Source organism: Pelophylax lessonae (genome assembly GCF_965119305.1).
Source record: "Pelophylax lessonae genome assembly, chromosome: 11".
Classification (NCBI taxonomy): Eukaryota; Metazoa; Chordata; class Amphibia; order Anura; family Ranidae; genus Pelophylax; species Pelophylax lessonae.
The window spans coordinates 59077841-59104798 of record NC_138778.1 but is presented as its reverse complement, the minus strand read 5'-3'; the positions used below and the strand labels follow the sequence as shown (position 1 = coordinate 59104798).

Sequence of the window (26958 nt, the reverse complement as noted above, 5' to 3'; positions counted from 1 at the left end):
GCATGAGTGCTGTCGGCACTGGGGAGCTACAATTTATTGAGGGAGCCATGAATGCCAACATGTACTGTGACATATTGAAGCAGAGCATGATCTCTTCCTTTTGGAGACTGCGCAGACCAAGGACCAAGGACATGACAAGTCGCCTGACAAGTCGTATTAGTGTGAATGGAGACTTATACAAGTTGTACACTTACTACTTTACATTGTAGCAAAGTGTCTTTTTTCAGTGTTGTCACATGAAAAGATATAATAACATATTTACAGAAATGTGAGGGGTGTACTCACTTTTGTGAGATACTGTATTTTGAACAAACTACAAATGCAAAATGTTATTCAATACCAAAGATCTTCCTAAACCTGAAAAAGCTAAAAAACAATAAATCATTCTTTTTAACCACTTGCCGACCGCCGCACGAACATATACTGCGGCGGTCAGCCCCTCACAGGCAGAGTGACGTATCGGTACGTCACTAGCCTGGGAGGGTCTGGGGAGCGAGCGCGCGCCGGCGGCGGCGCGCTCCCGCTCCCGCGTGGTCACGGACCCCCCTGCGCGTGTGACCGGCGGACCCAATGTCCGCCGGTTACTCGGCGATCGGCGGGGCAGAGGGAGAAAGGCAGGCAGCTTGTGTAAACAAGCTGCCTGTCAGTTCTCCCTGTGTAGAGACACTGCTCATACGGTTCTACTATGTAGAACCGTTGATCAGTGTAACTACACCTCAAGCCACAGCCAATCACAGTTAGAATCACGCCCCTAGGGACACACACAGCCCCTCCCTCTCAAATAAAGTTAACCCCTTCACTGCCAGTGTATTTTTACAGTAACACTGCATATTTATAGCACTGATTACTGTAGAAATGTCACTGGTAACCCCAAAAGTGTCAAAAATGTCAGTCAAGGGTCCGATCTGTCCACTGCAATGTCGCAGTACCGCAAAAAAAATCGCAGATCGCCGCCATTACACGTTAAAAAAAAAACAACAAAAATGACAAAAATCTTTCCCTTTGTTATTAAACGCGATAACTTTTGCGCAAACCAATCAAAATACGCTTTTTGCGATTTTTTTTACCAAACATAGGTAGCATAAAACAAATTGGCCGAAAATGTTAAAAAATTTTGATTTTTACATTTTTTTGGGGGGGAATTTCATATAAAAAAATGTGAAAAATATTGCTATTTTTGCAAAATTTACGCTCTTTTTTTGTTTATAGCGCATGATCAAAAAATCGCACAGGTGATCAAATACCACCAAAAGAAAGCTCTGTTTGTGGGAAAAAAGGGCGCCAAATTCGTTTAGGTACAGCGTCGCACGACCGCGCAATTGTCCGTTAAAGTCACGCAGTGCCGAATCGCAAAATACCCCCTGGTCAGGAAGGGGGTAAAATCTTCCGGGGCTTAAGTGGTTAAATAAAACCTAATAAACTTTAGGATGTTGAGCTTTGGTAGTGAAGTGGCAGAAGAAGCCCACATCTTTAAATACACTTCCAAAGAAATCACAACTTACCATTGATTCTATAGAAGACACAATCCGATGAAACACTAGTTTCTAAATTGTTGTTGGTTATTTCCTTCCTATAAATATTCAAAAGAACCAGGTTCCTCTAAAGCTCTGGGAGGGACTTCACCCCTTTGTGTTATTATTTGTTCCCCCCTCTTACCTGCTTTCTTGGGTTATTCTCAAAACACATACTCATACACTCAGCGAATGCAGCATTTTCCTGCTGCAACCCACCGAAGGCTGCTGCAAGCTATATCTCATCACCATCATATTTGCTTATATCATCGAGAGCCAGCTGTCTCTTCTGGATTCTTTGCAAGTGGCCCCTGATGATGTGCGGCAGCACTTGTGCAGTTTGTTCTAGATTTCTAAAAATTCCCTCTTGGAATACATTATATGGGTATTAATTTGTAGGTAACTAGGGATGCTATTCTCATCTAGGCGAGAAAGGCACAAAAGTATCCTCCCCTAAAAAAAAAAAATGGAACTGCAATTTCTTGAAGGGGGGGGGGGGAACAATATTCTTTACCTGCTTTCTACCCGGCCGTTAGACAGATGACGGCCGGGCGGGAGCTCTCCCATCCTGGGGGGGGACGTCATATGACATCCTCCCAGGAACGCCACCTCACGCGCGCCCCACTGGATTGTTCTGTCACCTGCTGCGTTCACTGGAGACAGCGGGTGACAGATCAGTGTACCGAGCCGCTGCCGGTACCATGTGATAGCTGTGACCAATCACAGCAGATCACATGATAATTGTACACAATGAATAGCGTCCATTCATACCATACATTGTGTACTATTGTGTTGATCTCTGTGATCACATGGTTTAGACAGGGCCAATGACAGTTGAAAACAGGGGTGAAGGTCAACTTTACCTGATTTGTCCGACAGACAGATGTGCTGCACTGTGCATCATTTTGAACATTTCATACATTTTAGATACAAAACACTTCCAAATTCTGAGGTAACAGAATTTATTATGATAGATTCCTACCTGGTTTGCACAGTAAACAGCATCTGCCATCTTTTATATAATCTGTGTCCCAACATGTAAGTGCTTCACTCTGCAAGAAAAACACATGACTACTATAGCACAGCAGTAATAACATAGCAATAATTACAATGAGAATTATTATATAATGAGATGGCCTAAAGAATATGTCAACTCAAAATTTCAGTTTCCTTAATTTGGCTGCTGTACAATGTACTTGTATGAAAAGTATCCTGTTCTCTTTGTATTGCTTCCTTTGTGTGAAATCCCTGTTGTTCCTGCCAATCATGCTGCTTTCCTAGTAAAAACTAACCACACTAAGCATGAGAGCATAGCGTGGTCAGTTTTCTGGCTGTGCTGTAAACTCAGCCTTCTTTCCTCCAATGATAAGACTTATCCTAACATGCTCTACCCCTGCACAGCCATTCACTGGGAAGACTGCTGTTCTCCTCCCCCAGCTCTCTAAGATCCTGCATCCTGCAGCTGAAACCAGAGGGCATATGATCACTTATAAAAAACAGGGAAACAAAAAGGTATATATAATGTTTTTTTATATGTATACAGAAATGTTTTGCTTTTCATTTCTATTTTAACATGAACAGGTTGCTTTACAAGGTGAGGACTCACATACATTTTAAAGTTGAATTTTGTGTGCACCAACTGTCTTTGCAAGTGCAGATATTACCTTGTAAAATGAGTGATCCTTTCATCACCATGCTGCACATAGTCTGTGCAGAAAGTTAAGCTGTGGGAGGAACCAAGCTCCACCCACTAAAGCCTGGCTGCTGAAATTTACAGGAGGAGCAGATACCAGACCAATCACCCTACACAAGGAGGGAGAGCAGCAGTGGCCGATCCTTACTACAGGAAGCTCACTGGATTATTGCCCAGATCTGCAACAAAATTCACGAAGGACACTAAAGAATATGAAAACTATGTAAAAATTATTGTGCTAATGTCATAATAAAAAACAGCTGCTAGCACTACAATCCAACAAAATATTGTGTAGCAATCAAAAGAAATGTAAAAAGTGCAGTGCTAAATATAAAGCATAATTGATATGAAAACCAATATGCTTGGATACCAATAATAACATATATCACACAATAAAGTGCAATGTGCAGTAAACATAATATGTGCTCAATTCACATATAGACGGTAATAATACCATTTGACAATAGAAGGTGCAATATGCAAATGAACGGATAAGTGCAAAACAAAAATTCAAGTAGTGTAAAAGTCCAGACTTAAAAGCTGTGAGTATAAAGCTGCCACTGTGTATCAAGCCAGTCCAGATGGAAAACGTTGAGAATAAAATCCACTTCAATTGGAATAATAGAATATCCAATGTCCAATTAAGGAGTCACTGTAACATGGGCATCCACCACCCTGTGGCAAAGAGTCAATCACACATAGATATGGAAGTACTAGGAACAATGGTGAAGATAGTCGTCTCTGAAGTGCTATCACCATCCCACTCCACCACATCCGATCCCTCCAATAGATAATAAACTCTATCATTCATAGAAAACAAAAAGATCTCCTCATAGTGTAAAAACCATCTCTTAACATTTTTTATTAAAAAAGGTAGAAAACTTACATCAAGTCTGAAGTTACAGGCAATTCAATGGAATATTCATCAAATTTATGATCACATATGGAATCCAACAGGCTCAAGCTTAATCCAACCCGACATGTTTCGTCCACACGGACATCACACGTGTCGGGTTGGATTAAGCTTCCTTCATGTCATTGTGCCTGTTGGATTCCATATGTGCTCACAAACTTGATGAATATTCCATTGAATTGTCTTGTAACTTCAGACTTGATTTCAGTTTTCTACCTTTTTTATTTAAAAAATTTAAGAGATGGTTTTACACTATGAGGAGATCTTTTTGTTTTCTATGAATGATAGAGTTTATGATCTATTAGAGGATCCAGATGTGGAAGGATGGTGACAGCTCTTCCGAGACTACTATCTTGCCCATTGTCCTAGTAATTCCATATCCATGCGTGATTGACTCTTTGCCCCTGGCAGTTGAGTCCACATGTTCTGGTAAGCGTGTTAACTCTCCCTCCTGGGTGGTGGATGCACGGGCTTTACGGTGACTCCTAAATTGGACATTGGATATTCTATTATTCCAATTGAAGTGGATTTTATCCGCAACTTTTTACATCTGGACTTTCTTGATACACAGTAGCAGCTTTATACTCACAGATTTTAAGTCTTGACTTTTACACTACTTGAATTTTTGTTTTGCACTTATCTATTCATTTGCATATTGCACCTTCTACTGTCACGTGGTATTATTACCGTCTATATATGAATTAAGCACATATTATGTTTATTGCACATTGAACTTTATTGTGTGATATATGTTATTATTGGTATCCACGCATATTGGTTTACATATCGATTATGCTTCATATTTAGAACTGCACTTTTTAAATTTCTTTCAAGTAAGAACACACAGGCCTCTTGTATTTAAACCACATTTGCTTAGTCTAGGTCTTTAAAAGGATAAAACATAGGGAAAGTGCAGAGATGTAATACATATTCTACATATGTTTTTTTTTTTTTTTTTGCTGTTAAACATGGGACTGCTTCAATTGAAATAGAGAAAACTGTGCTGCAAGCCACACACTGCTCCTAAACCTTTCTCCCCTCTGCCCAAATGCCAGTCCCATCTTTCATTCTCTTCAGTTCTATTGAAAAAAGCAGTACTGGTAGCACCATTTTCACCAACGACTTCTTCCAGTAGATTGTGGAGTTTCCTCTTCTCTTCTATAAAAGAGAAGTCTGAGATGAGAGCAGAAAGTCTCTGCAACTTAGTGTTTCTCACTATTGAATGCTTAGGGCACTATAGCAGGAATAGGACCTCATCATCCAGGGCCCCCTGGTCACATTGCTGGCATAATCTACTTTTCTTGGGCTTGAAGGTCTGTCTGTGCCACCCTGATTCATTTTCCATGCTGTGTATACCCAGTCTGTATAGACTCAGGATCTGCCTGTCTTTGGGGTCTTGTAGCATACTTAGGTACGAGGACAATTTGTAGTCTCTCTACAGTGACTGGTAAATATTTATTTTCTGGGAGTTATGGCGCTTTTTCACTGCATGGAACCGAACGGTTCGGCTCGCTTTTGTGCTTTTCCACTGCTGGTACCGCATGGTACGGTGTAGGAACGGTTCGGTACGGTACGGTACGGCGGCGCTTTCCACTGCATGGAACCAAACGTTACGGCTCTCAAAAACAGTACCACCTCGATTGTGGTTCCAAGAGGTACCATACCCGGTACCATATCCAACAATCCTTTGCATGCAGTCACTACTAGCCACTGATTGGTCAGAGAATCGTTGTTATCCCAGTCACTTAACTTTAGTAAAAGCAAACCATACCGTACCGTACCGAACCGTTCCAACACCGTACCATGCGGTACCAGCAGTGGAAAAGCAAACCTGGCCAAGCAGGGCCAAGCAGAGCCGAGCTGGTACTTGCAGTGGAAAAGTGCCATTAGTTATTTAATTTCTTTGTTCTCTGACATATTTTTCTTTGGCGTTGTTCATTATGTCTTTTATTTGAGATTTTGTCAGGTTTTAGATAAACAAGGGTTGCCTAGCTCAGCCTTGCAAGCACTGTTGGAGGTACTCCAATTGATTTGGAGGAGGTAGTGGCAGAATTCCAAATGTAATATTTCTTTTGGGCTGGAGTCCCATTTAGATTATTCTGGGCAGGTGTAATTCACTGCTTAGAAGAGGATTGGGGTGATACCCAAGGACTTTAAACCAGACTAATACCAGTGGTTTTAGATGGTACAACTGTCTCCTGATGACATTCCTTGTCTGTTAGGGTCTCTATGGCTGATTTAAAACTTCCTGATGGGTTAATTCTTAGGCTGAAGTATGTGTAGCTGTTATTTTATTGCTGATTTATCAAGAGTACAGTTGTTTTGATGTTAGGGGGTACTCTTGATTGTTCTGTGTTTGGAACACCATGTTTTTTGTTTTCTTTGGGTTGATAGATAGTGCCTGTTTCGCACTATATTTCTCCAGCACTCCTACGCTGTCTTGTAGGCCTCTCTTTGTTGGTGACAGTAGTAGTAGGAGGAGGTTATCTACATAAAGCAGGAACTGCACCTCCATGTCATGAAGAGTTAGTTTAGGTACTGAAGAGGATTCTAGAGCATTGCAGCCAGCTCATTGATGTATATGGACTGCAGCCTTGCCAAACTCCACAGGCCTGCCCGTAGTTCGTTATTTGTCTTCATTAGCCAACAATCTATTTCTGGGTTCAAAGCCTGCCTGCAGATGACTTAAGGTTGGGAATCCCATGCATTCCCTTCCACCCCAGAGAGACCTTATACTGAGGGGAAGAAGCATGCAGGGGTGTCCTGGGAGTCCTGACAATTAAGTGTGGAATAACAAGATACCAAGGAGGATGTCAGTAGTAAATATAGAGATGTGACTCAGTCATATGTGGCACCACATCCAAAAATTATTCACAAAATTAGAAGAAGAAAGAAAATGTATAGGACTAAAGGTTGCCACCAATAATCCCATAAAGAAAGAGTACTCCATATAATATAAAATTGAAAATTTATTATAATAACATGATAAAAAAAAAAATGTTAAAACCGTATTAAGATAAAATATGTATTGAAAAGTATGCGGAATCTCTCCATGTAAAAATAAATATGGTTATACAGAAGGACCTGTTACATGCCCATTATATTCAGAGAACTTGTTCTTGAGAACACAGAATCTGTGATGATCTCATATGTCAGGGCAAAGCAGGAAAATGATGTGCCATTTGCCAAGGGATCACTACGCATTTCACTTAAAGCTTCTTCAGGGGATCCTTTTGGTACCAAACCCAGAAGGAGGAACACGGGGCACCTGAGCCAACAGTGTGGCAAAGAGGGAAGTCGCGTACAAAGCCGTTCCAAAAAGAGTATACACTGGACACCATGCAGCCAAATAATGGAGCCTTGCCCTTGGGCCACAAATTGTGAAAAAAACAGCCACAATTGGATGAAATCCAAAATTTAAAGTTGAGGTGGCTTCAAGACTGTCCTTCAATTCTCGAGGGTCCCTTGTGTGCCAATTCCACTGTAGTGTAGAGAGCCACCGCTCATGTCAGTAGCGATCTCGGTCGTGAGGGGCCCTTCCACATGGGAAGCAAGTGGACATCTCACATGCTAAACCACAATATTAAAAGATCACTACATGGCAACTGATTTTGAGTCTAACTGCTGTTTATTGTATGTCTCAGAGCAGGGAGGAAGCTGGGGGGGGGGCCCAAAGAAAATTTTGCACAGGGTCCAATCAATATTAAAGACAGCCCTGTATGGTTTCAACATTTTTTTAAATCATGTTATTATAATATATTTTCAATTTTATATTAAAGTGTATACTCCTTTGTTTATGGGATTATTGGTGGCAACCTCTAAAATCCTATGCTTTTTCTTTCTTCTTCTAACCAAGGAGGATGTAATCTTAGCTGTATAACTCTTCCTTTTAGTGTCCAGTAGGTATTTGATTCCATGTCAAGCATGCTAAATCACAATAATAAAAGATCACTGCATGACAACTTAATCCCCAGTATCCCTCTGGATTCTGTTTTTTTTTTTACTTGTGATTCTGAATTTCCTAGGGCTTCCACACATAAACTCTAGTTGTATGAAGAAAATGTAAAAGTCAGCAGCATTACTGTAGCTGGTGACTTCTAATTAACAGGTGCTCACCAGCTCAGGGATCCAGCACTGTCATCACCCAGGCCGGTTCTTTGCCAGTCTTCAGGTCCTCAGTTCCGCCATTTTGAGTGTGGGAAGCTGCCAGCTGTGACTTCCTGCTGGCTCACAGCTGGCTCCCCACTGTGCATGCGGGAGATGCTTTGCACTTTTTAAATGGTCCTGCAGTCTCCTGGGACCTGTGACGTGTCCCAAGAGATTGCCGAGGTGGGAAACCTACTTTGCTCGTCCAGGCAAGTAGAGCAGAAATAGGAGCAAGTGCCTGTCAGAAATAGGTACCTGCTTCCAGAATAAAAAAAAATGTTAACATTAATGGCTTCAGAGGGAGGGAGGAATAGAATGAGTGGAACTTTTGATTTTAAGTGAAGTTCCGCTTTTAGACAAGGCTGCCTTATACATGAGTCTATGCAGGAGCTCCATTGTCATTCATACATTCCAGCTATAGATGTAAGCAGATGGTCACATTTGGCCAAACCATTGCTGCCATGTCCCTGCTTACAGATGTGCATCTGCACCTATGACATGCCCTGACCAAAGACGTACAGTCCAGAAACATGCACAGATTGACAGTCCGCAGGTGCAAAGAATGCCTAAAATCTATGTTTTTTTTTTAAATAAGATTATAAGAAAAATATGCATAGTAATATTACCATGCAGTGAACTACAGGTCTTTTATTTAACTAAATAAAGGGATCTTCCTAACAACATAAATTGTAGAAAAATCCAGTAGCGCAATTGTGCAATAGTACAATAATGGTGGTACCCTCCTACCACATCACAGTCATATGCTCACTGAGCACAAATGCAGGAAGTCTTAAACAAAAAATTTGCAGAGAAATCCAATAATGCAATGGTGCAATAGTGGTAGCAACCTCCTGCTACACCTCAAACATATGCTGATACACACTGTAATGAATTGGCATAAATAAATAAAGAATATATCCTATCTAAACTATATAAAAATAACATAAAAATAATCTATTAAGATTGATATAAAGTATTAAAATATTAAAATTCAAGTCCATATGATGAACAAGCACACCGCATAGTCCAAGGAATGTAAATGGTATAATGAAAAAATTACCATTGGCACGCTTACCCAATCACAAGCTGGCAGCCCACCTAGAGGGTGGTCTTGCAGCACTTATGTTCGAGCGTTGTGTGGCCGTGGTCCGCCCCCGGTGACGAAGTCGGAAGTGACGAAACGCGTCTGGGCGTGACCAGGCGACGCTCAACACAACAGTGAATAAGGAGTGCTGTGACATCCGGTGGTTCCGTCTTCCACGGCGTGGAGCCTGGAGACAGTTTCCATGGCGGGTGTTACCTCCTTCATTAGGATGACTTGACATGCGCTTTTTAATGTAAACCAATGTGATATTGTGGTCTTAAGACTCTTGCATTTCTAGTTTGGTTACGAGAGTAATTAAGCAACAACATTTGGTGAGTGCGATTTTCAGCTATTCCCCCGGACACGGTGGTGGTGGAGATTGGTGACCCATAAGTCTCAACACATTTTTCATTATACCATTTACATTCCTTTGACTATGCGGTGTGCTTGTTCATCATATGGTCTTGAATTTTAATATTTTATGTCAATCTTAATAGATTATTTTTATGTTATTTTTATGTTATTTTTATATAGTTTAGATAAGATATAATCTTTATATATTTATGTCAATTAATTACAGTGTGTGTCAGCATATGTTTGAGGTGTAGCAGGAGGTTGCTACCACTATTGCACCATTGCATTATTGGATTTCTCTGCAAATTTTTTGTTTAAGACTTCCTGCATTTGTGCTCAGTGAGCATATGACTGTGATGTGGTAGGAGGGTGCCACCATTATTGTACTATTGCACAATTGCGCTACTGGATTTTTCTACAATTTATGTTGTTAAGAAGATCCCTTTTATTTAGTTTATGGTTTATTCAAACTATCTATAAATAACTCCTAAGTGCTTGGGGATACTCATTTCTCCTATTTTTATAGGCGTGGTGGGTTTTTCATTTGATATAGGTCTTTTATTTAGATACAGTGTTAATTTTGGCAGCAAATTTCAATTTAGTTTTAGTCTTAGTCTTAGGACTAAAATGGCATTTTAGTTTTAGTCCTATTTTAGTCTTCTGCAAGTGTTTTAGTTTTAGTCGTATTTAGTCGACTAAAACTCCAGTATATTTTAGTCGACTAAAACGCCCTACATTTTAGTCGACTAAAACTCATTTTAGTCATCTATAATCAAATGGGTGTAGTTCAATTGTAATTTGTAATGCATTATTTAAGCATTTCTCTACAATTTCCAAACTCATTATATACTACTGCTGGTCCTGGAGTGAAAAATCTAATATGTTATTATTTATGCTTTGAGCATGCACCAGTGTTAATTTTTGGCAGCAAATTTCGATTTAGTTTTAGTTATAGTCTTTTGACTAAAATGCCATTTTAGTTTTAGTCGTATTTTAGTCTTAAGATTAAAATGCCATTTTAGTTTTAGTCGTATTTTAGTCATCTGAATTGTGTTAGTCGACGAAAACGTTTTAGTCGGTTTTAGTCGACGAAATTAACACTGGATTTAAATATCATTAATAATATATAGACAGAAAATGAGGCAGCAGAAAGAGTCAGAATAAACATACTACAAGGCAGTTTTTCACTAGAGTGCCATGTATTGTATACTGCCTTCTCAAAACACCGGCATGCTGCAGAACCATTGATCAAATGTATTTAACCCTCTCAGAGCCTAACCCTTCTCCATACAATACTGCGATGAAGAAGGGAGGAGGGGCAATTCCCTCAAAACGTTGTGGCTCTACGTGTATATTTTTATCTTCAATAAACGATCATATTAAATCATTAAGTGAAATGTTTTTCTAGACACCAGGCGCTCCTCTTCAATCAAACAACAAGAGAAGGGTGCACCGACCTTGTGCATTACCACTTAAAAGTTTATTAAAATCAAAGAAGGGTAGCGTACAATATACTCACAAACGTAGCATATGAACAAGCATATAGGAAATGGGCACCGCTCGCTTCCAGGACACTTTTTTAATGTTGGATAGCGTGATGGCGTCCTCAAAGCCTGATGTGGCTTACGCGTTTCGAGGGAGGACCCTCTTCCTCAGAGCCAAAATCGCCACTCTTGGCTCTGAGGAAGAGGGTCCTCCCTCGAAACGCGTAAGTCACATCAGGTTTTGAGGACGCCATCACGCTATCCAGCAGTAGAGAAGTGTCCTGGAAGCGAGCGGTGCCCATTTCCTATTTGCTTGTTCATATGCTACGTTTGTGAGTATATTGTACGCTACCCTTCTTTGATTTTAATAAACTTTTAAGTGGTAATGCACAAGGTTGGTGCGCCCTTCTCTTGTTGTTTTCTTGTAGTGCCTTTTGGATAACCTTGGTCCTGAGGGGGGCAGCAAGACCACTTAATTTGTGTCATAAAACTGCCTAGAAGATTCACCTTCCCGCATACCACTCGAGCGCAGGAGAGATATTGTTGTTTTTTGGCTCCTCTTCAATCAACCTAATGTACACTTTAACGACATTGGTCATTGTTGATTTTGGTATGTAATTGTTTTTTGGGGAAAATTCCCCTTTAAGATAGTTAGTTGTAATTGCTTGGGATCACATTCCTGCAATCACAGAGAGCTTTGTCCTTTGCTATGTTCTGAGATTTATTCAAGTAAAAATAGGTTTCCAGAGAAGCTCCCAGGAATAAATCTGTCATAATAGACTTGTTAAATCCCCCTAACAGGGAGAACTCTTGCTCATACCACCGACATGTATTTACATAATTAATGAGTATAAAACATGACAAGCCCATTAGTTTTAATTGTCTCAAATTTTCATGCATATTATTTCTCTTCATCCATGACAAAGTTCTCTGTGTCTTAAAACACCATACATACCATGGGGGAAAAGAAAGAAAGAAAGAAAGATAAAACATGCTGGAAACTTTGTAAGGGAGAAAGAATTAGAGGGACGTAAGTTAAAGTGGTATTTAAAGCGGAGTTCCGGGCACAGATCTAATTTTTTAATGAACATACCCCCGGGACAGTCAGGGCTAGCACATTCCACAATGGCTAGCCTCTGATCTGTCCCGGTTCGCACTTACCTTTTAGAAGAAATACTTACTTTGAAAATTTCTTCCACAGCGTTTCCATCTCTCTTGTGGGCAGCTGAAGCCGGCGCGGTCCTCTTCGGTGTCTTCTTCCGCGTCTTCTTCTCCCAGAATGCGCCTCACCAGCCCCTCTCGTCACTTCCGGCGCGGCGCCGCATTCCTAAACAGCTTCTGGGCATGCCCAGAAGCTGTTTAGCAGGGGAATGCGGCGTCGCCCGGAAGTGACGTGCGGGGCCGGTGCCGTCGCATTGATTCCTGGGAGCGATGACGTTCAGCTCCCAGGAATCATCGCGAGGCAGGAAGTGACGGGGTGAGCCTCGGCGCTGGAGGAGGAAGTACCCTGAGGTGAGTATTTACGATCTTCGATTACAAGGTGAGTATACAAAAAAATAACTATCCAATTCCTTTTCAGGTTATGTGTAGCTAGCGAAGGGGCACAAAAAAAAAATACAGATTTTGTGCCCGGAACTAAAAATGAACTTTGCACCATCCGTTAGCTTAAAAAGACCTGAAATAGAGTTGGATAATTATAATTTTTTTTCACTTACCTTGTTTTTAATGAAAATAAACTTACCTTCCTTCCTCTTCCTCCTTGTGCGGCCACGGCCCCCGACGTCACTTCCTCCTTTGCATTGCGTCCTGGGAGATGAGCGTCATCAATCCCAGGATGCAATGGGAACGGCCGGCCGTTACTCTGATTGCCGATCGCAATCTACAGCGCATGCGCGAGATTGCGATCTGCATTCTGGGTAGCCAGGAACCCGGAAGAGGGACACAGCGGGGGGACACCACGACTTCAGATGCCCACACCGGAGATGGCCACGCTCTGCAATCAATTTTAAAGGTAAGAATTTATCTATATTTTATAACTGTAATGTACTGTAATATGGGTCCGATCAGATCCGCCTGTCAGTTTTTTAGGCGGATCTGATCGGATCCTCCATGCAGCTCTATGGGGCAGCGGATGTCAGCGGAGACACCTCCGCTGACACCCGCTACCATCCGAATCCGATCCTGTCCGTGAAATCTGGACGGATGGAAACCCTATTTTTCCATCCGTTCAGGTATCGGATCGGATGAGAGCGGACAGGCGGTCCGCTCTCATCCGATCCCCCATAGAGAGCAGCGGGGGCTGTGACATCTCCCTCTCCGCACTGCAAGCGGAGATGGAGCTGTCATCCGCCGGCTCAGCGGGGATCGCGGATCGATCCCCGCTGAGCAGCACGGATCCGCCTATGGAGGCGAACCGTGTGAAAGAGCCCTAACTCTTTTTTTAACTCCTACTTACAGGTAAGCTATACCCAGCTGGCGCTGATCAAGCAGAAATTTTCCAACAATCGATCTACAGATCAACTTCTGTACAACCTGCTGACCTAGCTGAATTTCAGCCCATTTATGGCCGGCTTAACTGACAAAGATATTGAATTTAAAATGTTTTTTTTTTTTCAACCCTACCTAAAATTTACAATACCTGACCTTTGACCATAACCTTGACCCTTACACTGACTTAGATCAAACCGTGATGTAACTTGAGGTTTTGTCAAAAGGAAGATGAGAGACACCAGATCCAAAAATGTAGATGAGCTGAAGGCCACTATCAAAGCAACCTGGGCTTTCACAACACCTCAGCAGTGCCACAGACTAATCGCCTCCATGCCATGCTTACTTTTCAGTAATTCAAAATTTCTGTATTAAAAATCCTTTTTTTATTGGTCTTATGTAATATTCTAATTTTCTGAGATACTGAATTTTGGGTTTTCACTAGCTGTAAGCCACAATCATAAAAGTAAAAAAAAGAAGCTGAAAATATATCAAATATATTAGAAGCTGAAAATATATCACTCTGTGTGTAACGCATCTATACAACATATATGAGTTTCACTTTTTGAATTGAATTACTGAAATAAATTAACTTTTTGATGATATTCTAATTTTATGAGATGCACCTGTATATCTGTCTAATGTGCAGAAATATGGAAGAGACAGTTCCTGTTTTACCCATTTCCTTTTTTAATTGATCATTACATGTTTAACCACTTTCTACCCGCCCGCCGTCAAATGACGGCGGAGCGGTGTACCTATTATCCTGGGACGCCGTCATATGACGGCGCACCAGAACAGCCTCTCTCGCGCGCCCCCGGGGGCGAGCGGAGCGGCAATCGTGACCGCGCCGTGTTGCTAGGACACGGCGCGATCCCGATCTCGGTAAAGAGTCAATGACATGACTCTTTACCCATGTGATCGGCTGTGTCCAATCACAGCCAGTCACATGTAAATGAGGAAGTGCCATTGTTTGGCATTCCTCGGCTCACACTGTCAGTGTGTGAGGCGAGGAGAGCCGATCAGATTCCTCTTAGGGGACACAGGGAAAAGAAATCAGGGCACTGATCACTAGTGCCCTGATTGTAGAAACGTGAAATAAAGTGCCATAACTGCCACCATCAGTGCCCACCATCAGTGCCCACAATCAGTGCCCATAGTGCTGCCAGTCAGTGCCCATCAGTGTCTGCTCATCTAGGCATTGATGGGCACTGACTGGCAGCACTATAGGCACTGAGTGTGGGCACTGATGTGGCTGCCCATCAGTGCCGCCCTTGGGTGCTCATCAGTGCTACCCGTCAGTGTATATCAGTGCCACCTCTCAGTGCCCATCAGTGCCAAATATCAGTGCTCATCAGTGCCAAATATCAGTGCTCATCAGTGCCGCCTATCAGTGCCACCTATCAGTGCTCATCAGTGCGGCATATTAGTACCTCCTCATCAGTGCCACCTCATCAGTGCCCATAAGTGCCACCTCATCAGTGCCCATCAGTGCAGCCTATCAGTGCCCATCAGTGCCGCCTCATCAGCGCACATCAGTGAAGGAGAAAAATGTATCTATTTTCAAATTTAACTCAAAGAAAATAAGAAAAACTTTTTTTTTTTCAAAATTTTCTGTCTTTTTACTTTTTTTTTAAGAAATAAAAAAACCCAGAGATGATTAAATACAACCAAAAGAAAGCTCTATTTGTGTGAAAAAAATTATAAAAACTTCATATGGGTACAGTGTAGCATGACCGCGCAATTGTCATTCAAAGTGTGAGAGCGCTGAAAGCTGAAAATTGGCCTGGGCAGGAAGGGGGTGAAAGTGCACTGTAGGCAAGTGGTTAACGTAAACTTGTAACTCAAACTAAGTGTATGTAACTAAGAGTATACTTCAAGAAGATATTAAAAAAAAAATGCAGCTCCAATGCCAGCCCATTAATTTGAATAGGCTGCCTTAACACAATGCACCTTAATGTATGAAAAAATGCATGCTAACGTATGTGCATTAACACAACGCACCAGGATGTCAAGGTCTGAATGGGCACTAAATGTCGGGACTTGGACAGAAATGCAAATCCTTTGGAAGGTATAACTGCTCTATATGTGTATTTTCATGGTATTTTTCAGCTGTTTGCCTTTATTCCATCTTTGTAAAGGTAATGTTTTAATTAAAATATTAAACTTGTTATACTTACCTGCTCTGTGCAATCATTTTGGACAGAAGGATCCCAAACCTCCTCTTCTGGTGTCTACCGCTGAAACTCCAGGCTCCTCCTCCAGTGTGCCACCGTAGGATGCCACTTCCTTTGACACATTTGCAGGCTCAATCTCAAGCTGGGCAGTACTGGCCACTGCTCAGCCCCGCCGCCCACTCTCTGTTCTTAAGTTTTGATGGACAGCAGCAGAAGCCAATAGCTTCCTCTGCTGCCTCTGTGAGCAGAGAGAGAGGAGAGAGCCACTACAGATGGGAATAGCGCTGAATTGAGATAAAACTGAGGTAAGCATAAAGGGGGGTGAGGGAGTAAAACAAACACTGGGACATTTTTTTTTATTAATGCAGGAAATGCATTAAGGTAAAAAGTGTACAGGCTTCGAAGTCACTTTAGGGCTAGCTGTACATACAACAGAACAATGCAAATATGCCAGTAACATATATGCCAACTTTTCCCAATATATTTGGGTTGCACACTTTTCTGAGAGAAAGAAAAATGTCAGAGTACATAGCACCCACACAGACACATAAACCAGTGTGGCCAAAAAATGGGCGTAGTCTTAACCACTTAAGCCCCGGAAGATTTTACCCCCTTCCTGACCAGGGGGTATTTTGCGATTCGGCACTGCGTGACTTTAACGGACAATTGCGCGGTCGTGCGACGCTGTACCTAAACGAATTTGGCGTCCTTTTTTTCCCACAAACAGAGCTTTCTTTTGGTGGTATTTGATCACCTGTGCGATTTATTTATCATGCGCTATAAACAAAAAAAGAGCGTACATTTTGCAAAAATAGCAATATTTTTCACTTTTTTTTTATATGAAATTCCCCCCAAAAAAATGTAAAAATCTAAATTTTTTAACATTTTCGGCCAATTTGTTTTATGCTACATATGTTTGGTAAAAAAAAATCACAAAAAGCGTATTTTGATTGGTTTGCGTAAAAGTTATCGCGTTTACTAACAAAGGGAAAGATTTTTGTCATTTTTGTTGTTTTTTTTTTTAACGCGTAATGGCGGCGATCTGCGATTTTTTTTTGCGGTACTGCGACATTGCGGCGGACAGATCGGACCCTTGACTGACATTTTTGACACTTTTGGGGTTACCGGTGACATTACTGCAGTAATCAGTGCTATATATATGCACTGTTACTGCAAAAATACACTGGTAGTGAAGGGGTTAACTTTATTTGAGAGGGAGGGGCTGTGTGTGTCCCTAGGGGCGTGCTTTCTACTGTGATTGGCTGTGGCTTGAGCTGTAAGGACACTGATCAACGGATCTACATAGTAGATCCGTGTGATCAGTGTCTTTACACCGAGGAGAATGACAGGCAGCTTGTTTACACAAGCTGCCTGACTTTCTCCCTCTCCCCCGCCGATCGCAGAGTGGCCGGCGGACATCGGGTCCGCCGGTCACACGCGCGGGGGGGTCCGTGACCACGCGGGAGCGCGCCTCCGGGGGCGCGCGCTCGCTCCCTAGACCCTCACAAGCAAGCGACATAGCCCTACGTCACTTTGCCTGTGAGGGGCTGACCGCCGACGTAGATAGTCGTGCGGCGGTCGGCAAGTGGTTAATGGAGATGATTTGTGGTACTACTGTGGTGCTAAACAGTGGGTCATCCTGGATAAGGTGCTTTAAAAACTAAAGAATGAGACTGCTCTACCAAAATTAAATATTAAATAAATACCAAGCCCTCATCTCACACAATATTTATCAATTAGCTCCTTTTCTCACATGAACGACTCCTCTCCCACTCCCACTTCTGCCAACTGTGCAATGACTAAATTCGATAGACTTTGTGACGTACCAGAAAAAAACACCTGTTCTCTAAGGGGGGTACCTATGCAGAACAAAGGGAAATTCGTAAAAAGGGTATTTCCAAATTTGTGTAGTGAAGAATGAATGCAATTATGCGTAACGTACCATTTAACAATCCTACCTGAGAAACCGCAAAAAAGCTTATTGCTCTATTTAAACCACAACAACATATTTAATACAGGGCTTGACAAATTTGATTGAAATCTAGGAGCCAGCTAAAAAAGTTAGGAGCCAGTTTTTTTTCGCACATGCCGAATGGCCAGCTTCTGTCGGACCGACTGCCATATACACAGGCCGAATGGCAGACAGTTTTTTATAAACTGGCTGATGTTGCCCAGCATTCGGCCCGTGTGTACTTAGCTTGATGGTGTGATGGGCAGTGGCTCATTAGGGAAGGACAGTGCAGTAACTTGGAGACGATAGGAGATCCAGTAACTCGTGCCACTTTAGGCCCCTGTCAGGGACACAGCCGTACTGGCATTTCTGCCAGTAATAGCAATGGTCGTTCCTGCCTCAATTGAAACTGCCCTCTGCTGGCCTATAAAAGGTGGCCATAGGAGCAGACTCATTGCTGGATTATCTCTCAGCTTCCTGTGTTCCTGTGCTTCCTGTTTCCTGTTTGGACTTCCTGTTGTGACCCGGCTTGTTTCTGAACCATCTGATCTCCTCCTGGTGTTTGACCCTCGGCTTGCCTCTCGGACTTTGCTCTTGCTACTTCCTGTCTGTTTTCCCAGTGTATGACCCCGGCTTGCCTAAGGACTCTGTTTCTGCCTGCTCACCTGTGTATGACCCTGGCTCGTCCCTGTTCTGCTACTTACCTTGCTCTTGGACTGATCACCTGTGTTTGACCCTCGGCCTGGCTTTTACTACTCCTCTAGTTGCCTGCCTTACCCAGAGTTCCTGAAATCATCTGTTGCTCACCACAGGCGACCTGTGCTACTTGGGACGCTTCACCTCCTGTACCACTTCCAGGGATGACTCGCACTGAGCTGCAAGGGAAGCCCTCTCTGCACTTCGGCCTCCATCCAGATTGTGACAGCCCCTTTCATACCGGTAGCTCCACTAAGCGGAATTCCTTTGCTCAGCAGGTGGATGACAGGTCTTGTCTGCTCCGCTATGCAGAGCAAACATGAACACAGTCCCGCTCTCCTCTATGGGGCAGTAGGATGGAAATGGATTGCCTGTCCATTTCAATCCGAAGCCATCTGATTCAAATCGTCAGACGGATGGAAAGTAGGTCCACCATCCGCCTGTTTTTGGTGCTGGCTAGACTGGGGGGACCCTTTGGATCTAGATTATCCAGTCTGTTGCCCAATTCGGCAGTTGATTGTAGGACCTCACCTCACAGGAACAAAATAAGGAAGATAAGAAAAAGTTATATTTAAAAGGAAAAATTGCCAGGACTAGAGATCCTAGCAAGGAACTAGGTCCTTACTCCTGACTAGGCAGAAAAAAACTGAGTGCCTATAGCTGAGAGTAGGAGTATACACCCTGGGACTGCCCCATAGGCATATCAAGCTTTTTCCTGCCTAGTGTCCTACTCCTGTAGGGAGCAGTATAACCAATGGTCAAGAACATAAGGAGCTGTGTCCGTCAATAAACGAAAGAGAAAGGTCAATTTGACTTACAGGAGACCATCGTACATAAGATTTGTCCTTGGGATTGAGCGAACCGAGCAGGACCAGTGGAGACTTCTGGCATCCAGCCAAGCTCTTCACCTGTTAGCTGGCCACACAGTGATCTGGACACTGCAGCTGCTCACCATCCTTTCTTTGTGATGGTGTCATGTCTTCAGTGGGCTCTTTCTCGTGGACTACATGCTCTCTTTCACATTTTACATTATGAGTACTTTACTGTGGCAGGCTGGCTCGGCTGCGCAAAACAACGTAGCCCTACGTCGGTAACGCGCGTGGTGCTGGGGGGCGAGCGCTCGCCACCCACTAGGCAGTGGGGATGCCAATCTACGTGTAGCACCCTTGTCTTAATGCAAGGTTGCTGTTAAATTTAGTTTGCTGAGCCTTAACTAGCTTGGCTGTAATTATTCTGTGATTAATTGGACTTCCCTTCTTAATCTGGTTTGACTGCGTTTCTCCCTTCTGTCAGTAGGTGGCACTGTAGCCTCTGACACTAGTGTGAGAATTACAGTTAAACAAACTGTTAATGTCCATGTCTCTCTCAGCCAATTACAGTGTCACTACGGCATTGTGGGAGATCTTATTTAAGAGGGGGGAGGTCCAATAATCAGTCTCTTCCCGCCCGGACCCCCTTGGGGGAGGGTGTGTGCTGCTGACTGGGCCTGAAGCCTGGGGCCTGGTCGGATGCCTGGGATTCTGCTGAGGAGAGCCAGCGACCCACAAGGGAAAGATCATCCACAGACATCCAGTAACCTGTGTGAGTAACCTGCTTGTTTCTTATGGAGGACAGCTGTCCAGACAGTACAGACCACAAAAAGGGATTGTGTCTAATGGAGAGAAGATGTCTCCCAGATCAATCTGAAGCTCATGGATACCTAATGATTCTCAAGGTCTGCTATCCTGTACCGCTGTCTGAATACCTGTCTTTTGCAATGGGAGTCTGCCTAATAGACTGTTCTTAAAGGGTGTCCTGGACCCTACCCCTCTCTCCCCCTGTTTATTCTTGTCCTGTTGAGAAGAAATAAACTATTCCTTTACTTCAGCATAAAAGTGACTGGCGCCCAACATTTATTTTACCTGCATCACTACCCACCATGCCTGACAATCCACACCCACAGGAGGTATGTAGCCCCTCTCTGCCTCTGAAGGTCATCACTAGGCCCTAGGGGGTTCTGGGGGTCCGCTACATACGGGACCGGTGGCCACGATTGCTGCCGGGCATCCATGATCGTTCCCTGCTGAGAGAGGACAGTTAGCTGTTTTAAACACAGCTGACCGTTCTTCTCTCTGAAATGATCACAGAGCCACTGTGATCCTTCTATATAGTATCACAGGTCTCTATGGTCATTCCACAAGCCGTTCCCACCACCCCCCCCCCTCCCCACAGTTGGAAAACACTCCCCTAGGCTCACATTTAACCCTTTGATCACCACTGTGTTAACGCATAAAATAAAAATTGCAGAGGTGATCAAATACCACCAAATGAAAGCTCTATTTTTGGGGAAAAAAAGGACATAAATTTTATTTCGGTACAGCTTTGCAGGACCGTGCAATTTTCTGTTAAAATAGCACAGTGCCGAATCACAAAAAATGTCAGGTCATTAAGGGGGCGAATCCTTCTGGTCCAGAACTGGTTAATAAAGCTCTGTGATCCTTTTACTACACCAGAGGTCTGCGCTGTTTTCTCCCTTCTTTTTTTTTGAAGAAAAGGTGGCAACCCTAACTGTCAGTGCACATTCTGAAAAGCTGAAAGACTAATAACTTGTATTGTTATGTTGAACAATAGCCTTGTGAGGCCTTCTATATTTAATGCAACAAGTAAACTGTTGAAAACGTAATAAGGGTCCTTTCACACGGTCCGCTTCGGCGGGAGGACCGCCTGTCCGTTCTCATCCGATCCGATCCGCTGGACGGATGGACAATAGGGTTTCCAACCGTCTGGATTTCACGGACAGGATTGGAATCGAATAGCAGTGGGTGTCAGCGGAGATGTCTCCACTGACATCCGCTGCCCCATAGGGATGCATGGAGGATCCGATCATGTCCGTATAAAAAACTGACAGGCGGATCTGATCGGATCGTTCGTTCTTAGGATCAGATCCCCCTCTCAGTTTTTTAGGCGGACCTAATCGGATCCTCCATGCATCCCTATGGGGCAGCAGATGTCAGCGACCTCTCCGCTGACACCCGCTGCTATCCGATTCCGATCCTGTCCGTGAAATCCAGACGGATGGAAACCCTATTTTCCATCCGTCCAGCGGATCGGATTTGATTGGATGAGAATGGACAGGCGGTCCGTTCTCATCTGATTCCCCCATAGAGGACAGTGAGGATCTGACAGCTCCATCTCCGCACACATAGTGGAGATGGAGCTACCATCCGCCTGCTCAGCGGGGATCGGTGGATCGATCCCCGCTGAGCAGAACTGAGTCCGTCGACGAAGGCAGACTGTGTAAAAAGGACCCTAAATCTTATTGAAATGGAAACATATGAACTGTCATTTAAAAAAAAAAAAAAAAGTTAAACAAGGTGATATGTAACAGCGCATCACACCGCCCCTTTATGGCGCGCACCAGCAGCCGAGCATTATATAGGATGGCGCTGGTGTGAATGAGCAGTATAATATTATGGCTGTGCCAGAGTCACACAGCTGTACAATATGGAGCTGAATGGACTTCCACTAAAATTAAACACCACGGTCTGTAAAAGATAAATCTTCCTTCTAATGTAAGTTAAAAAAATTGACATTTCTGGAAGTATCAATCTCTCCGCTGCACCCAATGGTTCCACCTGCCGACCTCCAGGTCTCTACTGTGTCCTGTAGTGACATGTAGCTCAAAAAATTGGATGCAGCCGATATTTATGATGACTGTGTTTTACTTTAATTGTCGTTAACCCTTCATTGTACGTTTTCTTTCTTGACGGAAATTGGTTTTTGCAATTATTACATTTTTTGCTTGGATTTCTGTTGCCTATATGTTGGCATTGTTGTAACCTACCGAAAACTTTTTCTAATAAACACATTGAAACAAAAAAAATTGGATGCAGCGAGCTCTTCTCAGGATATAGAATAGGACAACATCACCACAGGGAGACGGTAGAGGACTAGCGATCTTGAACTCCATTCACACTGCTGGATTTGCGTTCTCCCGGACCTAGAAACCAGCAGCGTGGGACCTATAGAGAGGACTTAGGTGAGTACTGTATATCTGGCTTCACAAGGTAAGGGGAAAAAATGGCTAGTAAGATGCAGTGTTAATTTCTCCATAGAAATATTTTCGTCAACTAAATTAATTTTAGTCAACTAAAATATGGCTAAAACAATTCAGATGACTAAAATACAACTAAAACGGCATTTTAGTAAAAAAATGTGACTGAAACTAAAGCGAAATTTGACATCAAAATTAAAGTGGAGTTCCACCCTAAAATTGAAGTTCCGTCCATCTTCTTGGTCCGGGTCACCTGAAACACAAATGGATAATCGCAATTTTTTTTTTTTACTTACCTTGTTTAGAAGAAAGTATACTCACCTAACTTCCTCTTCCTCCCCTCGGCGGCCACGGCGAGTCGTCACTTCCTGGCTTGCAATGATTCCTGGGAGCTGAACGTCATCGCTCCCAGGAATCAATGCGCCTGCACTGGCCCCGACGTCAGTTCTGGTGCAGGCGCCGTCATACCTTGCTAAACAGCTTCTGTGCATGCCCAGAAGCTGTGCAGCGATGACGCTGCAGCCCCAGAAGTGACGGCGGGGCCGGTGCAGTGCATCGTGGGACTGAAGAGGATGCAGAAGAGGATCGCGCTAGCTTCAAGCTGCCCACACCTGAGATGGCAGCGCTGGAGAAGACATTTTCAAGGTAAGTATTTCTTCTTGCGGGTAAATGCAACCCGGGACAGTTCAGAGGCTATCCATTGTGGAATGCCCTAGCCCTGACTGTCCCGGGGGTATTTTTATGTATTTTTTTTTTTTTTTTTTTTAGGTGGAACTCCGCTTTAACACTGCACCAACACATAAGAATTAATAGGGGGCATCTTCTACGTTGCTGAAAGAAAAACTATATATATATATATATATATATATATATATATATATATATATATATAAATCTGTATCTGTACATGTTCAAACCTTAACACTATCAATAATAACATTTTTATTAGATTTTTACTTCAGGAGTATATAATGAGTTTGGCAATTTAGAGAAATGCCTAACTACTTTAATACAGTGCACTTTCACCCCCTTCCTGCCCAGGCCGATTTTCAGCTTTCAGTGCTGTCACACTTTGAATGCGCAGTCATATTACACTGTACCCATATGTCATTTTTATCATTTTTTCACACAAAAAAAGCTTTCTTTTGGTGGTATTTAATCACCTCTGTTTTTTTGTTTGTCCTTTCAAGGGTTTTTTATTTCTTACAAAAAAAAGAAAAAAGACAGAAAATGTTGAAAATAAATAAATAAAAATAAAAAAGCACTGATAGGCTGCCCTGATGGGCACTGATAGGCTGCCCTGATGAAGTGGCACTTATGGGCACTGATGAGGTTGCACTTATGAGCACTGATGAGGAGGTACTAAAATGCCGCACTGATGGGCACTGATAGGCAGCACTGATGAGCACTGGTAGGCGGCACTGATTGGCACTGAAAGACAACACTGATGAGCGGCACTGATGGGCACTGACGGGCGGCACTGATGAGCACTGTCGGGCGGCACCATCAGTGCCCATAGTGCTTCCAGTCAGTGCCTAGATGAGCAGGTACTGATGGGCACTGACTGGCAGCACTATGGGCACTGATGGTGGGCACTGATTGGCACTGTTTTTCACTTTTTTGTGAACAGGGCAACGATGATCAGTACCCTGATTACCTGTTCTGGTCTACCCTGTGAGGAGGAGCCGCTGATTGGCTTTCCTCGCCTCACACTCTGACAATGTGAGGCGAAGAGAGCCAATAAACAGCACATGATCACATGGGTAAAGTGCCATGTCATTGGCTCTTTACCAAGATCGGGGTCGCGCCGTGTCCTAGTAACACAGCGCGGCCACGATCGCCGCACTTCGCGCCCCCGCGGGCACGCGAGAAAGGCTGCTCTGGTCCGCCGTCATATGACGGCGTCCCAGAACAATAGCTGCACCGCCCCGCCGTCATTTGACGGTGGGCGGGCAGTATGTGATTAAGTAATGCATTATATTTTAAACCTTTTCGATTTTATTCAACTAAAATGTACTGAAAATTTTATTTCATTAAAATGTACTAGAGATTTTGGTCAACTAAATTGTACTGGAGATTTTATTTGACAAAAATGTACTGGAGATTTTTAGTCCACTAAAACACGACTAAAACTAAAACAATTCAGATGAGTAAAATACGACTAAAACTAAAATGGCATTTTAGTCAGAAGACTATAACTAAAATTAAATTGAAATTTTATGTTAAAATGAACACGGGTAAGATGAGTTAGAGGGGGTGGAACGGAGGGATATGAAAAAAAATATATTTTAACCCAGAATGGGGCTTTAATGCTAGAACTCCACAAATAGCTGAATGAGGACAGCCGCGGAAGTGTTATATTAACACTTTACCTATTTCCAAAGTCCAATATCCCTAACTCCACATACTCACGTATGACAGAGTGCCATCGCTCTATATCCCTCTGTAGGTTAATGCATTGTGTGACCTCTGCTAACAATCTCATTTTTAGGAGAATTAAATGGCACCATGTTGTTAAAGATGTTTGTTATGGCCCATGTATGCAAGGGATTAATGCTGCAGTGTGCTCAGATGGGTCCCTTAATAGATACTTATTCAGCACAAATTATTTTAATGCAGAAGACCTTCATTAAACCTTTATCAAACATCTGATAATAGTGCGCTCCCTCGTACACATACAGCAATCGCATGACTATTGGAAGAGCGGTATATTGTTCAACTGTCACACCAGAAGTGATGTTTCTATAGCCTCTTGCTGAATAATTATTTGTGCTTCTACAGACATCTGCCATCCTAGCAATGATATATTGTCTGTGTCTCTGTATGTTATTGGGCACAAGTGCCAATTACCTCTTGCCGACCGCCTACCACAGATATACTGCGGCAGGCTGGCTCGGCTGCGTGAACCGACGTATGGTCACTTTTTTCGCACCTGCCTCTTGGGGTGGGCCTTTTGGCTGGGACCAGAGGAACTTTTTATTCCTGGCCGGGGGGCCTGTCAAGGTCTTGCACTTTGACACTACCCGCACTTCTCCACTTCCCTTTCCCCACTTTTTTTTTGTGTTGTGTGTGTTCACATTTGTCTTTTTTATGTGGCGGTGTATACTTTCATGGCACGACTAGTATGACGTAGGTCCTCGTGCCTGCCCTGAAAGTCTTGGGAGGGGCTGGATATGGCCTTCTGGCTTAGTTCGCCATCTCTCATGGGGTCTCCATTCCGGGGAGCCCCACCTAGTACTTGGGGTGGGCTGTTTCGGCAGTCTTCCCAGAGAACGGGGTCTGCCTGGTTTCGGCCAGGCAGGACCAAGTGAGTACCTCAGTCCCTGTCAGGAGCCTCGCGCCCCGGGGGATAAGGGCCATGTGTACGCCTTGTGCACTTTTTGTGTTTCTCACATTTTGCGCGTGTGCACTTTTTTATGCACCGGGTGTAGCTTGAGTGTGTTTCACACACCACGGGCTTAAAAAAAAAAAAAAAATGGGTACGTCAGTTCGCAGGAGCGCTTCCCCCATTAGGAAGGGAAGAAAGCTGATCCACGGGACCGGCAGCCGCAATTGACGCCAGGAACTTGCAATTGCTCCCTGTGGAGAGAGAACGACGGCCTGCTGTTGTAAATACAGTAGACCGTTGTTCTCTCTGGAATGAACACAGAGCGCCTGTGATCCTCCTATTAAGGATAATAGGTCTCTGTGTTGATTTCACAAGTCCCTCCCCCATACAGTTAGAAAACACTCCCTTAGGCTCACACTTAACCCTTTGATCACCCCCGGGTTAACCCCTTACCTATGAAGAGAGATAATACCGCTCAGGCTAGTCAAAGTCCACGATTCAAGGTGGGTGCTAAACTGTGATCCTCCTATTTAGGATAACAGGTCTCTGTGTTGATTTCACAAGTCCCTCCCCCATACAGTTAGAAAACACTCCCTTTGGCTCACACTTAACCCTTTGATCACCCCCGGGTTAACCCCTTACCTATGAAGAAAGATAACACCGCTCAGGCTAGTCAAAGTCCACGATTCAAGGTGGGTGCTGAACCTCGGCTCACCACCAGGAGAAGCATGAAAGAAGAAAATGGTCGCACACCACCACAGAATCCGATGAAGAAAAGTTCTTTATTTACATGGTGGTACAAGGTACAGCAGGGTAGGACATAACCCCTTCCCTGTCAGTGTCATTATTACAGTAACAGTGCATATTTTTAGCAGTGATTACTGTAGTAATGTCACCGGTCCCCCCAAAAGTGTCAAAAATGTCAGTTAGGGGCCTGATCTGTCCGCCGCAATGTCGCAGTCCTGCTAAAAATCACAGATCGCTGCCATTACTAGTAAAAAATAAATAACTAAAAATGACATAAATCATTCCCCTAGTTTGTAGGCGCAATAACTTTTGCGCAAACCAATCAAAATACGCTTATTGTGATTTTTTTTACCA

General features: G+C 43.3%; 1 protein-coding gene across 1 annotated transcript in view; it reads right to left on the bottom strand.

Annotated features, from left to right (window-relative positions):
• Nucleotides 1-26958, bottom strand: part of CD40 (CD40 molecule) — a 164449-nt gene that overhangs the window by 109090 nt on the left and 28401 nt on the right. Inside the window, exon 3 of the mRNA XM_082272774.1 lies at nt 2494-2563. Within this exon, the coding sequence (XP_082128900.1) occupies nt 2494-2563 (70 nt within the window). The remainder of the gene's footprint in view (nt 1-2493; nt 2564-26958) is intronic.